This window comes from Vanellus vanellus, assembly GCF_965231255.1.
Source record: "Vanellus vanellus genome assembly, chromosome: 14".
In the NCBI taxonomy this organism is placed as follows: domain Eukaryota; kingdom Metazoa; phylum Chordata; class Aves; order Charadriiformes; family Charadriidae; genus Vanellus; species Vanellus vanellus.
The window spans coordinates 8915146-8931648 of record NC_138919.1 but is presented as its reverse complement, the minus strand read 5'-3'; the positions used below and the strand labels follow the sequence as shown (position 1 = coordinate 8931648).

Sequence of the window (16503 nt, the reverse complement as noted above, 5' to 3'; positions counted from 1 at the left end):
ATAAAAGGTAAGAAATAGAGCCGATTAAGATTGTGAGTTTATTTGTTCCAGCTCATCAGTTAGAAGGAAACACAAATCAATGATTACAGGTCTCAGTGAAAAAAGCTCTTAGGATAAGATTTTATTAAGAAGGTATTTTACTTCATCAATGTATTTGTTTACTAAAAAGACACTGAATGACTATATAAAATGTGTTACAACAGACAACGTTCATGCTGACTCTGGTCTGTGCACTTTCTTGGGTGCTTCCTTTGGTGTTTTTGAAGACTTCTTGGCTGACTGTATTGATTTGCCACCTTTAGGTGTTGCAAAAGACTTTGCTTCAGGCTTTTTAGGAGTCTTTTTCATCTCTTTTTCTTTTATTGCTTCCTTGGGCGCGCTGAGCTGCTTGGCTTTTTTCTGTTTTGGTGATGCCGGCAAGTCTGCACACTCTTCTGTAACTTTATCTTTTGGTTTTGGAGTCTCCAGCGCTAAAGGTTGTTTCTTTCTCTTACCAAGGGGTGTTTTAGTTTTCTTGCCCGGGTTGCCACCTTCTTCTGGTCTTGGTTCCATTTTCTGTATTTAAGACATACAAAAAAATTACCCTTTCACCTAGGAAACATCTCTACTGTTTTTCAAGAAGAAGGATCAATGAAAACCATTATAAATGACAAATGCTTTATATCAATTGAACTGTGCCCTAGCCCAAATAATCTGTTCACATTTCAGTCTGGAAACAAAAGATTAAACACAGAACTAAATCATGAAAATTATTTAGTGATAATGAAAAAATAACAAAATAATAAGAAAGTAAATAGACTTAACAGATGTAAGGATCCTTTTGACCAGTCAAGTCACTGACCTCTGCTGGCAGAGCTTTAAACCACAGTTTGCCGCATTTCCAGGCTTAATAGATTGACTAGAGATCAGCTCTCTTGGAAGTCCAGCTGGACACGCACAAACAGACTACACTTTTATCTGTGCACTAGGCCTGGTATTCCCTAGAATTCATCACATATTCCCACATGGCCCTCATGAGAGAAGGCTGCTGTCATGAGAACAATTCATACAACCCAGCTTTAGCTGTATCTATTACGGGTCTCTGGAAACAGGGCTCTGGCAATCACATCACATGAGCTAATCTAGACCTGTTGGAGAAAAGCAGCTTGAAGCAAGCTGTATGAGTTTTTTTGGTGGGCCTGCACATAATCATAGTTTTAGTTTGGGCATCCCTGAAGAGGTACATCGTTAGGAGTTTAAGGATATGCTCCAATCATGAATGCAGTATAATTAAGTTGTATCTAAGTGTTACTGTTTTATTCATCCAAGTATCTTTCCTAGATATTTGTTAAATGTCAGTATTATCAGTCTGGTTGTTTTGCAGACACATTAATGACATGATCCACATCATTTGGGGGTTGGACTAGATGATCTCCAGAGGTCCCTTCCAACCCTGACCATTCTGTGATTCTGTAATCTCCAATACTGGCAACAAGAAGTCCATACAGTATTTCATGCAAGCTGCTAGCTCTCAATTTGTGTCATGTGATTGTTAATGTTGCATATTACTATCCTAGATATTGTTATTTGGTTTTGCTCAAGTTTTGCACTCCAGACAGAAAACGATACATCAAAATTTAATTTTACAAGAAATTTTGAATTAAAAAGTTTATGGTTATGTATTAAGTATTAAGCTGTTTCTCAGTCATTTACCCTTTCTTCCGAGTTCAGGCTTGTTATTCAACCTAGGCAAAATTGCTGCTATTCAGAAAAATACGTAAAAAGACAATAACCCCTAGCATCCTTTGTCTGTAAGAGGGGGTTAACTAAAAAATAAACAAACAAACAAACAAAAAAAACATCTCCCAGAGGCAGCCCCCACATACACTAAACTCTTGCTTTCATGATATATTAAAAAAAAAAAAAAAATATCCAGTTCGCTTTTAGTGTATTAACACACTGTTCCCTAAGGAGCAATGAATGATTTAAACAGTTCAAAATCTTCAGTTTTAACTGAAATGTGAGTTTCTCAATATTATTCAACAATTACCTCCAACTCAGCTAAGATGGTTGTTTGCATAGGCACCAGTTGTGGAATTTCTTCATCATCATCATGATCACCTGGTTCTTGGACTACTACTTTTTCTTTTATTGCAAGCTCCTTGGCAGCAGGAGCAGTATTAATTTCAGTTGTCAAAGTGACTTGACTCGCATTCAGTTTTTTAGCTGCCTTCTTTGGTTTCTTCTTCTTTTCCTTCTAGAATTAATTGGAAGTACATCTCAGACAAATCCCTATAGCAGTTCTAAATGTATAATAATTGCTTCAATATGGTGAAAAATAGGACAGTCTAGCAACAGTAATTTAAATATTGTTGTTTAATAGACCTGGACTAGTCAGCCATATGTAAAATATGAAAAAATGCATTACTTTCAAAAGTTAGTTATAAACAACTCATAAGTAAATTATAATAGTGTCAAGATTACAGTCTTTAAGTTGAATATGTATGCTCCAAATTTATTTTAGACAAAATAACATAATAAGCAGAACTCGGCACAAAGGAATAGCTAATATTTTTGTTAAAAAAAAAAAAAAAGTAGGTGAGCCATCCCTCATATATACAAATATATGAGCTTGTGAATTATTCATACACCACTGATTAGTAAATAAATAATGGATGCATAGTCTGTATACCTATATGTTAATAAATGTATTTTCAGAAGGCAAATATGAATGAGCGGTAGAAGCAAAAGTTCTAATAATCAGTCTCAGTTCCCTACAGTTTAGGACTAGAAATGCTTAACTTCCTGATAGGTTGTAAAAAGTAAACTGGAAATAAGTGAATTTCCATGATTTTGTTAGTGTTACTGAATACATGAAGCACTCAGAGTGAAGAGCACCTAACCCATTTGTAGCCACAAATACCTGGGATCAACTGCTAAAACATTTAAATCCAACATATCAGATACTATAAAGCACAAAAGGAAGCCGCCGAACTAGTAATTCCAATTTGGTTTTATGACAAGTTTGAAAACTTATTTTTCTTTTTTTTTTTTTTTTTACCTTTACTTCCTTTTTTTTGAGAGATGGCTGTCTGTCAAGCTCATCCAAGTTGGAGATATTTGCAGTAAAAATCGGAAGTGCAACTGATTTAAGTGTTTTGAGGTGAAGAATTTTTACATTTTTCCAATTCTGCAACAACAAAAACAGTATGTTATGTAAAAATAACAAGGCTGAACTATGAACCAGCTTGCTTTAATGCAGTCAATCAGCAGTACCTTTGGTAACTTCTTAGCAATCACCTCAGCTGCTGCAATGACATTATCTAGTATCTCATCAGCTTTCATTCCAGTGTGACCTATACGTGCTGTACTGAAAGAAGAAAAGAGTAATATTTATATGTGGGCAAGTTATCCTTTTTTATCTAATTTAACAGAAATATTTTTCTAAGGTTGTACTTGCTGCTTGATAGCGACAGTTGCCTAGAAATTCCTTAAGTATAAGGAAAAAGAGACAAAAAGTAAAACTTTACAGTAAAACTTGTTATTAAGTAGAACTACAGATTTCTTTATACAGGTTAGGTTCAAAATAGCCCACATCTAGAATGATGACCCTTAACCTCTTTTATTCACATATCAATGGAATAAAAATAACTCATTTAAAATTCCTACAGTTAAGGTACAACTGTCCTTCAAGTGAAGTATTAATCTACTCATACTTACTAACAGCACCCTTTGTTGGTAACTGGGAGTGTAGTTCCCTGGATGTGTTTTTGTAGTTCCTTAGCAAGATTTTTGGCTTTCAGGTTTACAGATAAAGGTGCCCTAACAAAGAAAGAAAGGGAATTAAAAAAAATAAAAACCTACAACCTCCCCCCAAACCAACAAGCCAAACCCACCATCCCCCAAACCGTCAACCAACCAAAACTTTACTAAGAATCTAATCTTAAAAAAGATAATGCAAAATGGATAGAGAGAATTTAAAGACGTACTTTTTCCTTTCATAAAAGTGTTTTCCTAGATGCGAGGGCAAAAGCCTTCTAATCCGGTCATCAGACAGAAAGAGATCAAATCTGTTCAGAAGGCGACGCTTTGCTTCAAATAGTTTATACTCTTTTTTGAGAGTTTTGTATGAGATGATCTGCAATGCAAGTAACAGTTTAGTCCCCACCACTGAAAGCACAGCCTAGAACACTTCTGAGAACTGCACAGAATTAACCACAGAACTGATAGTCTATCGTGGTGCATTATTTTAGAATGCTGAAGACAATAGATAGAAAAGGGATACAGTATTTTTTGTTTTAAGAATCAAACAATTTGAATCTCAGGCATAGTAACTGTGAATCGCCAAAAAGAACTTGAGTACAGGTCACATCTAATTCAAGGTTAAATACAACAACAAAATTACTTTCTAGTTTTATTACTAGTAGTGTAAAACATCCAATCCAGCTGCAAAGAACTCAAATATTCTTTTACTTTGTGAGTTTTTCCAGTTGCTTACTCAAACTAAATATCAAGCATTTATCTAGCAATTCCATCTGATTGCTAAAAATCCTGTTTCAAATTGAAGAAATTATTCTGAGTAAATTTTGAAGTTTAGAAAAACTACAGTTTGAATAGTCAGAAATTTCTTACTAGAGATCATTAGCTCAGAACCATTGAGATTAGAATATTCAACAGCAGAAAACAACTACTTTCTGCTTTCGGTGGTACAAGAGGAAAAGAAATGGCAGTACTGTACTAAACTATCATATAGCTCCTACCTGGCTAACACTTTTTATCCCATTCTGGATTAGAAGTTTCCTGTACAGATTCTCAGTCTGTTCTGCTGATAAGTTCGGTTCATCCTTTGTGAACAGGCAAACCTCAGCTGTTTCTGGTCGAATGCCATGGGGCAGTGGTCTGTAAAAAGAATACGAGATAGAGAGGGAACGTTAAGAGGAGAAAGACATTTCTTCCACAGCTACGCCTACACTGCCTAGAGAGATCATTACCCTTTAAGGAGTACCACAGGGAAGCTATGTATCTAGATTCTGGTCTTTGTTAACTATTAAATGTCCTCCACAGAACTATACTTTTAAAAGCACACAGAACTATAAAAGTTAAACAATCATATACCGTGGCTCCAGGCAGACACTGCTGAACCCCTCTGCCAGGAGCCGTTACTGTGCAGGTCCTGGGAGCAGGAGGAGGACCATTCATTCTCCTCTCTTCACACCATGGCTGCATCCAGCCAACAGACAGGTCTTTGCGGCCCAGGTAAACAGATGTAAACTTTCTCAATATAGCACCGCGACAGTTTAAAAGAAAACTTGTAACTCATATTCAGTTTTGGGCACCAGAAGAAAGAAGGAGAGGTCCTTCTAATGATTTGGTTTAGCCCATCACCAAAAAGGAGATTGATTTCTTTTCTTGAGCTTCAGGGCTGAAAGGCACGTACCTTGCAATTGGCAACCCACAAACCCAGTACCCACTGCGTGCGGGAATTGGGCACAGCCGAGCTCCCGGCGACACCCATGGCGGGGCAGAGCAGCGGTCTGACTCGAGGGCTCCCGCTCACGGCACGGCACGGCAGCTGCCAGGGCAGGACGGCGGACATCAAGTGCCTTAGGCTCTGAATCAGCAAAGTGCTCTTTTCCAGTCAAAGAACATGAGCCACCCCTGTAACTACACGGCCGAGAGTGAATCTCTTACATTTTGATGACCTGTGCCACTCGCGGGACCTTCCACACCGTCACCAGGAGGTGGACGTTCTCGCTCTCGTTGAGGAGCAGCGCGTCTCCCTTGGCCTTGCTTCTGCCGAAAGCCAGGAGGGCCTCCACCGCCTTCTTCACCTGCAACGGCACGGCAGCGGCGACGGCCGGAGTTAGCCTAGCCTAGCCTAGCCTAGCCTAGCCCGGCCCGGCCCGCTCGGCTCCCGGCCCGCCGCCCCGCAGTACCTGGGCGCGCTCCAGCTGCTCCGGCCCCTTCGCCATGGCTCCGCCGGCGCCACGTGCAGCGGCCGCGCCTGCGCAAGCGCAGCCTTCCGGGGCACGGCGGGGCACATCCGGGGGCGGGGCCGGGTGGCGTGGCTCTCGCCCCTCGCCGTCCAGCCCGGTGGCGCCGCCGTGGGGGACGCGGCCGGGTTCGGGCAGGAGCGGCGGGGTCGCTCCGTCCAGCCTACCCCTCCAGCCGGGCCAGCCGGCCGTGTCCGGTCGGGGCTTCACAGCCTCCGGCGAGGGGCACTGCGCTCCCTGTCTGGGCGACCCTTTCCTATGCCTGCCTGTCCTCACGGCGAAGAAACGAGTTTTGTCGTACTCGCCTCGATCTATTGATGATGCTGTATTGGTGCAGCTCGGGATGCTGCTGGCCACCTTTGCCTCCAGGGAACGTGTTTTAGCTATTTAGCTTGCTGTGCCCCAGGTCCTTTCCAGCAGAGCTGCTCCCCAGCTAGTCATTCCCCAGCCTGCATTGTCACACAGGGTTGCTCCTTCCCAAACGCAGATTTGCATTTGCCATTGTTGAATATGGAAAGGTTTGTGTTGCCCAGTCTCTCCAGCCTGTTTAGGTCCCTCTGTACATGAGCCCTGCCCTCAAAGGTATTGACTGGTGCCCAAGTTTGATGTCATCTGCAAACTTGATGTCACCATGCTGCAGGTCACTGATCAAAATATTAAATAGAACATGTCTGAGGACAAATGCAAACAGTACTCCATTTGTTATTGGCCTTCAGGTAGAGTGCATGCCATTATCTCTGCCCGCAGAGCCCCATTGTCCAACCAGTTGTTAGCCACCTAGTTGGCCATCCGCCCAGACCACAATGTTTAGGATACAACAAGATTGTGGAAGACTGTTGAAAGCTATGCTAAAGTTGAGGTGAATGCCATCCATTCTTTTCCTCTCATCTGCAAATCTAGTCATTTTGTCATAGAAAGTAATCAGGTTGGTAAGGATGATTTGCAGTTGGTCATTCCATGCTGATTGTTCCCAAGCACCTCCTTCATGTGCCCAAAAGCGTATTCCAGGAGGACTTGTTCCACGATTTTCCCAGGGACCAGGTGAGCATGACTGGTCTGTGGCTCACAGATCTTCCTCTTGGTGTTTTCTGAAGGTGGGGGAACATTTGCTTTTCTCCAGTCATTAGGATCCCCCCTTCAATTTCCTTTCAAAGATGACAGTGTCCTGCTCAAATTTCAGCCAGCTCTCAGCATCCTTGAATGCAGCCCAACTGGACCCAAAATCACTTGCCCTGCTCAGCAGCCATCCCACATATCCTTGTTTGGCCTTTTGCTGCAACTGTTGCAGTAGAAGCTCTTCTTGTTGTCCTTGACATCCTGGCCTGTTTCAATTGCAGGTGAGCTTTTATTCTCCTAAGACAATCCCTACATGCCTGAGCAATGTTTCTAGATTCCTTCTTTGCAGCCTATCCCTGATTTTACCTCCTCTATTACTGTCTTTTTGCACTGGAGCGCTGTTATAAGTTTTCTGTTTCACCAAGCCAGTCTCCTGATAGATATACTTGTTTTCCTGAGTGTCAGGAAGGACTGTTTTTATGATTGAAGGGGGTTGTCCTTAAAGACCTGCTGCCAGCTTTCCTCAGCTCCTTTGCCCTTCAGAGCTGCCTCCCATGGGATCCTGCCAAATGGTTCTCTGAATAAACTAAAGTCTCTCTTCTGAAGGCCGGGGGCCGCTACGCATCTTGCACACCTCTCAGGATCTTGGACTCCACTATTTCCAGGTCACTAGAGCTGAGGTTACCACTGATTATCACATGCCAAACCATTTCTTCCTTATGTGTGAATAGTAAAGGCAGAACTGTTGCATCTCCATTTCAGTTTAGAAATGCATTGACTGACTACATGGAAGTAGCTTAGTTGTGGGATGCTTATTCCATCCTGTTCCACACTGGGTAAGTGCGTTGTTTTGAGATCAAATCTAGCCTGGAACTATTTTTGCCTCATTCTCACAGTGCTGTGTGCACCCTGGCAGCTTTGGAATGTCTGCATTCATCACACAGGTAAGCTGCTACCTGGATAACACAGCTATGCATAACCAGGGGTTAAATACACATGAAATTAGGAGTCTTAGTCATTCACTCTTGTCCTCTAGATTTTTTCCTGCTCTTTGCCTTTCTAGTTATGGCTTTATTCCTTCTCATCAGATGTCTTCCAACAAAATTTGTTGTTCTGTCTGTGTGCCAGTACAAAGAGAAAGGAATTCAAATACCCTAGTCTCTTGGCAAGCTGCTTTATGTAATGATTTATGTTTTCATTCTGCTGGTAGTGTTCATGGAGCAACAGTGGAATAGTTGATAGCTTAGTTGATGGCTTCAAGACTTCCCCAGACTTGGGAAAGAACTATATGGTCATATACTGATATTAAAGAGTGAAAAAAAAAAACCCCAGAAAATGGAAGTTTAATTTTCTATTGTGTGGTTTGTACAAATGAACAAAATAAATGTAACTGGCTGAGATAGAGAAGCTATCCTTTGTTGCCATGTAGTCATACGAAGTATTGATTAGAGAAATTACTGAAAGACTAGGAACATGCAGAGTAGCCAAATAGCGTAGACTCAATAAAATATTTTCAGCGGCAGTAGAACTTAAGCATATGATACTAGCTGCGGTGTTTTATAATCTGATAATTGTATTAGCCTTGCTTCTATCTCTGCATAGGCTTTGCATATTTTAGAGCAGCCATGTTTTAATAAAACATCAACATATTAGTGTGACATGTTAAAACAAAACAGAAAAAGTCAGGTGACTGGGACATCTCTGTGAATCAGCCAGGCTCGTCTTGTAAGATATGATTGCACAGTATGTTTGAAGCCTGATTGTACTGGGTCAGCGTAGCATTAATAGGATAAAACTAAAGAGACTATTATTAGTGACTCAAATTCAAATTTTTCACATATCAGTTTCATCCAAGTACATTTTTCTGCAACATTTTAAGTCTGATGTGACTAAATTTTACTAGATGTGATTTAACTGACTTAGTATGATTATTTTCGCTTGAAAGGTGTTTGACATGACTAACAGAGCTGTCTTGGAAAAATAAGTTAATCTTTGGATAATATTTCAGTTTAATACAGCATGCAATGAATATAGAGTATGCTTTTAATTTAGCAAGTTCACAAATTAATAGCTACTCTTACAAGGGAAATTAGGTTTGTTACCTTCACCAATGTTACTGCTGTACACTAAACATATTCTGCTGTAGCCCTCAATTTAACCTCGTCTGATGATGAAAGTATTTTTCCTTAAACCATTTGTCACACTTATTTAAATGCTAAGATTTTAAATGACAGAATCGCAAGCCATTCTACCTCATTACTTATTTAAGAGGATGTTTCTATATATCCCTAATTATAGACTTTCTCCTAGCAAAAGGGATGTACAGGTAGCAATTGTTTCTGCTGTAAACAGGTCTTTAAGGTTTAAGATTATTCCCCTAGTGTGCATCCCAAAACCTCCAGTACCAGGCTTGTGTTCCCTCAGATTATTTGATGGCAGATGTAAAGATCCCAGGTCTCTAGAAGTGTACTTCTTGTAACAAAAATAGCAAAAAGAATATGCAGAAATCAAACCAGGAGAAAGAAGTCCCTTTCAAGAGATCTCAGAAGAGACTCTCCCAGCTAGTTCTGGAGTTCAAGCACTAGTTTTCTTTAGATGGCGTTCCTTTGCAATCCTAGTGTAAGCCTCTAGCTATAATCTAATTAACTGTCAGACAGATGGATGCTTACAGTGCAAGTTATTCACTTATTCAAAGACTACTTTCTCCGAAGAACAGAGGCACCTGTCTTTGTGACATAAGCTGCAAAGTTTTCTTGCTTCCTTTGCCTATCATTAGTTCCACGGGCTTAACAGATGACAGGAACAGTCTCAAGTACCTTTTTTTCATCCAACAGTTAGTCTGTCATATCTCTTATTACTCTTGTTCAGAAATACATGGACTTTTTCAGGTGTATGTAACTGAGGGGAGATGTAAAAAAATCCAGTTTACCCTGGAAGTTGAGACTTTTTGGGAAGGAATGCCAATGAAAAGAAACGTATTCTTAAGTTATACATACACTCAGATTTTGGGTTTGTTAGCATAAATTTCCATTTTATATTAAGACTAGACTCCTTTCTAGCATTTCTTCAGAGGAAAAGAAATATTTTGTCACGTTTATAGTGTGTTAAAATAAACACAAGGAAAGAAACAGGTTCACAATATAAAATCTTCAGTATTAACTCCAGTTTTGTTGGTATATTTTTCTTTACCAAATCCTCTATAGGGTATACAAAAACAGCAGAATAAGTAAGAGCCTTTAAGTATCAGTTCAGGAAGAAAACAGTCTTGTCTGGAGTACATTTCATCTGCTTTAACATCATCATTTAAACAGTCTGCATTAAGAACCAAAAAGCCAGAGTAATACAGAATCAATTACTTGGGACATTGAAACAATCTTTTTTTCTTAGGTAATATTCAGTAATAAACACTTATAAAAACACATTTCTCATAATTAACATAGTCTTTAACATATGGACTGGTGCCATAAGTAGTCTGAAACAGAGGTTCTTCACTGAGCAATTTTTGCTGGGCTTTTATGCCACTGAAAAAGAATTTGCAGAGGGGCATAAAAATTCATGACCAGCAAATATCCCCAACGGATAGACCTCCTTAAAGCAGCCATTTTTCTTACAACACTATTACACCATCATCAATAGCTTATTGTTCAAGAATACAATTTAGTACCAGAATAAGTGTCTCAGGAAACCGGTGCCATCATGTTTGTGTATCTGTTCCCGATTGTCTGCCAAGATGACCAAGGTAGCTGGAATAGGTAGTTGATGGCAATGTTAGTCAACTGATTGATGTACCCATTCCTCCATTTAGTGTGCTTTACTTCTTGTAACTTGCAGAAAAAAGTAATTATTTTCCTGTTGCAAAATAATTAGTACTGCTGCACATTCAGATTTTTTTTTTTTACATTTAATTATTGTTACATATACCAAAGGCTTTCAGTTCAAGGACATACAAGGTCTTAATTTATAGAACAATAATTTATGTTTTTATAAGTTACATCATGGCTATACACTTAAGCCATACCTATGCTACAAACTTTGGCCAACAATCAGGGATAATAGATGTGATCCTCATTGGTACCACACTGCACATACAGACTGTTGTAAATGCCATTATACTGGGGCAGGGGGAACCCTCTGCATCCCTCTTTTCTGCAGAAACAGGCTCACAGTTTTGCTGGTGAGTTACATCCACTCCAGGACCCAGGAATACTCTGCCAGTATCACACGCTAGCTCAGTTACACTGGCAGTGCTCCTAGGGTTCCTGTAGCTTCAATCCAACTTCTATTTCCTTTTTTATTTTTTTTTCCTCCTTCCTTTCAACTGTTGTGGTTGCACAGCTCCTTTATTTTTTTTTTCCATCTTCAAAGCAGCATACCACGTTTTCACAAAAGGAAGTATTCAAAATGCTCATTTAAAAAAGTTTATTACATGAGTGAATCAGCAAATAGTATTTCAAACAAAGCCACATTATCCTTTTTCTTCTTTCATCTAGATTTAGCTGTACTCAAGAGTAGTAAAAACGGGACTATAAAATGTAGAATGGAGATGAAATGCAAGAGTTGAGATATAGTCTGAGGACTATTAAAGTATAATGTACTTTCAGCTCTTCTACCCCAAATGCAGCCAATTAATGTAGATTTATGCCTTACATTTTCAAATCAGTATGTTTGTTATAGAATGCAAGTATTTTATACTCAAATAAAAACCTCCTACAAGTCAGCAATATCTTTAATTGTATAATGTAGGTTCTGTTAATGAACATGAAATAATTTAGCCTCCCATTACAGACAAGGTAACATTAACTGGATTTATGGAAATGGTAATCAATGGGATGAATAATGGAAATGCTGAGACCGGTATTTCAACCCACCAGACAATTTTTCATTTTAATAATAAATACTCAGTCCAGCCTCAAAATAATGAAGTTTTAGAATCCCTCATTAAGTTTGCTCAAATGTGGAAAAATTCTACTGGAGCATTACGTAGTCTTGAGATGCACTTCAATGCTTAAAAAAAAGTTTTAAAAGTTTAACAATTTAGGCATCTAAATGTAATGGTCTTTGCAAATTTCAAATCCATGAGCTTACTTCAAGAAATCCATCAAGATATGTGGAAATCTTAAGTCAATACAGAATATGAACAAGATAGTAAGTTTCCTTGGCTTTTAATTTCTTCATTAGTTTAAGATCCAAGGAACTATGAGGTTTGTTCACTTGGTAGGGAAAAAAAAAAAGTTACTTTTAAACTCTGATTTACCAAAAAAATAAAAGCCCAGAGATTTGCAGACATAATAAAATTTATTTAAATTTCATGCATTACGGTAGCTACAAGTGTAGTCATATGAAACTGAAGGACAATAACTTCTTCTGTCCATACAATGTAGCTGTAAGTGAAATGAATGGGAGTTCCACAGTTACAAAGAAACGAACAAAACCAAAAAAAAACCAAAAAAGGTAAATCTCTTTCAGTTTTGAGTTATCTGTGAATTCAGATACAGTCACTAGACTGTAAACTTTTGGGGGAGGAGATGGGCTCGCCACAATTGTACAACTGAAAACGTTTAGCTTAAGACATTCTGAAGAAGCTCTGAAGATACCTTTTAATACTTACTACTAATACTCTGGGAAATGAAAAAAATCCAGTAGCCTTCATCCCAACTGTTAGAGAAACAGGAGAGCAATTGTAGACAGTCCATTTTCAAAGTGCAGCTAAACGGGGTTGTATTATGCAGCTCCTTCAAGTTGTACTGAGTAAGCTTTATTTTGAACCAGTTTTGCTTTAATTTCTCAAGAAAAACTTCACTGGTCCTCATAAGCTTACACTGGTTTTTTGATATGCAAAAATTTACAGACTGTGCTTGATTCTGACCCTCCCATATTTCAGTATGTGCAAACTCTTAGGGATTTAAATAAGTCTTTCTCCCTCTCAGTTCAGACTGATCTTTTTTAGAGCAAGGATTATCCAGCCCTCTAAATTAAAGACCGGGTGAACTGAGTAACTTATGTAACTGGCACTTTTTAATTGGCCCAGTTCTTCCACAAAATGCAGCTCTTATAAATACTAATAGGCACTATTGCCACAAATTCTCTTATTTTTGCAAGTTTCACTGGTTTACTGGTTGTTAGCATTTTCTGCAGTTAAGAATTTAATAATGCTGAATTTTTATAAAGACACAATATGTAGTTCTAACCTTCAAACTTGACTTACTGTGCCTAGTAATGAAGTTAAGTCAACCTAAATTTGCTGAAGATACTAAGAAATGTAAAGCTAATGAAGGTGCCACATTTGCATGAATTTTTTAATTTTAAGAATGCATTCAACAAAGGGAAGAGGCAAACCTAATTATTTTAATACAAACTTGGTTGAGTGCCCAATTGCCTCATTTAAAACTGTGTGTGTGGGGAGGCTGAGGAGTTTAGAAAAGTCCAAGTAACCAAATACCTAGGTTACTGGAAAGTTAAAAAGCTAATGCAATTGCGTTACATCTGGATAAAAAACATTATTCAAAAGCAATTCAAATACCGAAAAAGATTTCAAATTGAATAGTTTATTAACATGGTAGTCATCTTTGTAACATGTGCACACACACTCGCACACTCTGAATGATCTGCCTGGAAAAAAGAGGTCTTAATATATATGCTGGGGGAAATTAAACATTAAAAATCCTTTAGATTTTCATAATTATAGGCAATTATGTCCACATCACTTACAAAGCTATTGCCGAATCTTTCCAAGGAAGCAGAATTTGGGAGAAAAAAAAAATCTTTTTGGGAAAATTCAACAGTGGCATAGCAGAGCTCTCAATATGAGAAAGCTGACATAATGTGGACCTTTGCTGTGAACTTTGTCTTTGCAAAATATGGGGAGAAGTTTATCAATGGGCAGAAAATAAGAAGGCGGTGTGAAGTAGGCTTTTGCAGAGTCGATTTTCCTCACAGTATTGTGCGGGGTCATTGAGAAAAATGCTTAGTCCTTCTCCGGAACCAGTTTCAGAACTTTTCCAATTGCAATGGTCTTACCTAAAATCAAGGAGACAAACAGTAGTGTTATACATTCTTTTCACAATATATGTAAGCCTTTAAGAACGTGAAAACTTTCCCCCAAAATACAGGCTCTCCAGACTATTGGAAATAATACAGAGAACAAATTGTTGTACTGTAGAATGAAAGCACCAGTGTATTTTAAAAGCACAATAAAATTTTAAAAATAGTAAAACTGCTATTCTCACAGTAAAGAATACAATGGGGGTTGTGGAAAGCCCGCTCTATACTCATCTAAGGAGAGGGCAAGGCAGAATCATTCTACCAGTTCTGTTTACTGCTTTTAAAGATAATTTATTTTAAATACGTCCCACAAATCTATGAGTTTTACCAGGGTAAGCATGAGTTAAAGCCGAACACACAACCCCCCTTATCTTTTCTAACTTTAAATAGAGAAACTATGGTATTCATATTGTAGGTGGACATTCCAGGATGCATAAGAAAACAGTGCTGTCAATTTTTCAAATTCAACCTTTTGTTTCACTGTACACATTTCTGTACATTATGCCTCTAAAATAAAACACTTTGTGCAGAGTTCTTACTAGTAACAATGACAACGATTTGCTTAGATTTACTTTTCCATTGTTACCCAGTCATTTCCACTAGATAGCAGCGTTTTAACACCTTGTTGCGATGCATGATCTCCTATTTCAAATAACTGTATTTTCGCAGCAGTTAGTTACTGTTGATCAAGCAGTCTTACCCTCATCTCTTAAGGTAAAGCGACCCATCTGAGGGAAATCTTTGAATGTCTCAAGGCAGATAGTTCCTGCTGTCCTTAAACGAGCAATGCATACTTGATCTTGTTTCACAAAACGGGGCCGTGTCTTACTTTTGTCTCCTGTTTTTTTGTCTACCAAGCAGATTAAGGCCTGTATAAGACAAAAATTAATGAGTGCTAAGATAAGGGTTATTTTCTTGACAAACAAAACTGAAGCGGTCTAAGAAAGAAAATACATAACCCCCCTCCCCACTTCTAAGATTTATTGCATAAGAGTCAATCATGACTTAACACACTTTTCAGAAGACTTATGCTAACAGATACAGCTATTTTTGGTTGTGTTACAGTACAGAACAAAGATTCCATTCAAGGTTGGAGCTTTGTTGCATTAGTTGCTCTACAGATGTATGTCATGACAGAACTCCTCACCCCAACAAGTGGATTATCTATATCCACATCACAACTTAAAAGGACACTTACTGTTATCTCAACTTCTTCAATACAGGTGTGGATGTGCAGCACAGCATTATAACCTGGGCAGATAATGGATTTGTGCTCAATTATCACTATCTGTAAAACAATTAAAAACAAGTGCATTTTTCCTATTTCAATTATAAGAGCAGAGAATAACCAAATACAGAACTATATTAAAATATATAGTTGAACAATACACACAACAAATTTTTGTGAAAGAAACAATTTATAAGCAACTAAGTTGTTTATAGTATGAAAGTCTAAAATTGAAGAACTGGCCTGATGAGATCTTGCTTTCATGATTATAGGTAACTAAAAACTTCATTGAGAAGTTACATTCAAAACACATGATATTTTAAAAACTCAAATTAATGATGGCAGAGTATTAGGTATATACGTTATTGCCAATTTAAAGATATGATAGTGAATAAGAAACCTGAACCAAAACTTCAAACTACTGAAGTTTAGATTTGGTGAAACACAAGCAAAATATTTCAATGCTTTTTACCCATCTATATATATAGAATTTAAATGCTAGTTATTCTACCTGGGCATCAAATGTGCGTCCAGAATGACACAGGTTGTTGGGATCACAGAGAATAAATCCTGGAAGGATCTCTTCCTCTTCAATTCCCTTCAGTCTAATCTTTAGATTTTCACCTGGGGCTACTGAATCAGTTTCTACATCATCAGAAAGGATTCCAAGAACTTCCACATTGTGCTTAAAGAAAGCAAAAATGTAGTTTTCTATTGTGAATATTTTAGTCTGGTACAAAATCATTTTAATACAATAAGATTTCAATAAACAACTCCACTACAGTTTAAATTCATTATAGCCAGTTCTGCAAGCTTCAAAACATTTAAAATATTTGAATTATGAGTTACTAATATTTAATCAAATGTATTTTAATATAATTCCATAGCACATATTCAATGGAAAGCATATTCCAAAAATATCCACCATTTCTCAAAGTGAAATGAGTTTAAAACTTGAGTCTCTCATATCTTCATAAGGGATGCACATTATCTAAGAAGAATACAAAAGCCGCGTTGTTGTATAGACTCAATACATTCAAAATATAACAGTCTGAATATTAACACAATCCAGGAAACCCTATAATCCCAAAATTCTACAATATTTCCTGGAGAAGATGATAAAAAAATATCAAGTGTGTATTAACGAACACTCTCCAAGCAAACAGCAAAATGTATTTCCTAATGTTCCTGTATGTTGTAACTTCT

At 38.0% G+C, this 16503-nt stretch overlaps 2 protein-coding genes across 2 annotated transcripts in view; both read right to left on the bottom strand.

The window, feature by feature from the left end:
• Positions 1–24: 24 nt before the first annotated feature.
• Positions 25–5952, bottom strand: RSL1D1 (ribosomal L1 domain containing 1). The gene is made up of 9 exons (XM_082490809.1): positions 5916–5952; positions 5671–5810; positions 4740–4878; positions 3969–4117; positions 3700–3801; positions 3256–3349; positions 3041–3169; positions 2030–2236; positions 25–555 (listed from the first exon to the last, which is right to left on the bottom strand). The coding sequence occupies exons 1-9, from the start codon at positions 5949–5951 to the stop codon at positions 211–213; spliced, it is 1341 nt and encodes a 446-aa protein (XP_082346935.1). The 5' UTR covers position 5952; the 3' UTR covers positions 25–210.
• Positions 5953–10160: 4208 nt separating this feature from the next.
• GSPT1 (G1 to S phase transition 1) overlaps positions 10161–16503 on the bottom strand; it is a 29309-nt gene continuing 22966 nt past the window's right edge. The window contains exons 12-15 of the mRNA XM_082490646.1: positions 15809–15982; positions 15268–15357; positions 14770–14938; positions 10161–14045 (exon numbers count right to left, since the gene is read on the bottom strand). Of these exons, the coding sequence (XP_082346772.1) occupies positions 13993–14045; positions 14770–14938; positions 15268–15357; positions 15809–15982 (486 nt within the window). The 3' untranslated portion in view covers positions 10161–13992. The remainder of the gene's footprint in view (positions 14046–14769; positions 14939–15267; positions 15358–15808; positions 15983–16503) is intronic.

What these genes read in the sequence shown, in the direction of transcription:
- RSL1D1 (XM_082490809.1), bottom strand. Translation starts at nt 5,951, where the DNA reads ATGGCGAAGGGGCCGGAGCAGCTGGAGCGCGCCCAG. An exon ending in ACCAACAAAGGGTGCTGTTA is followed by an intron (nt 3,350 to 3,699) that starts GTAAGTATGAGT and finishes TTCTTCTTTCAG; the next exon opens with TACAGCACGTATAGGTCACA. An exon ending in TTGCTAAGAAGTTACCAAAG is followed by an intron (nt 3,170 to 3,255) that starts GTACTGCTGATT and finishes TTGTTGTTGCAG; the next exon opens with AATTGGAAAAATGTAAAAAT.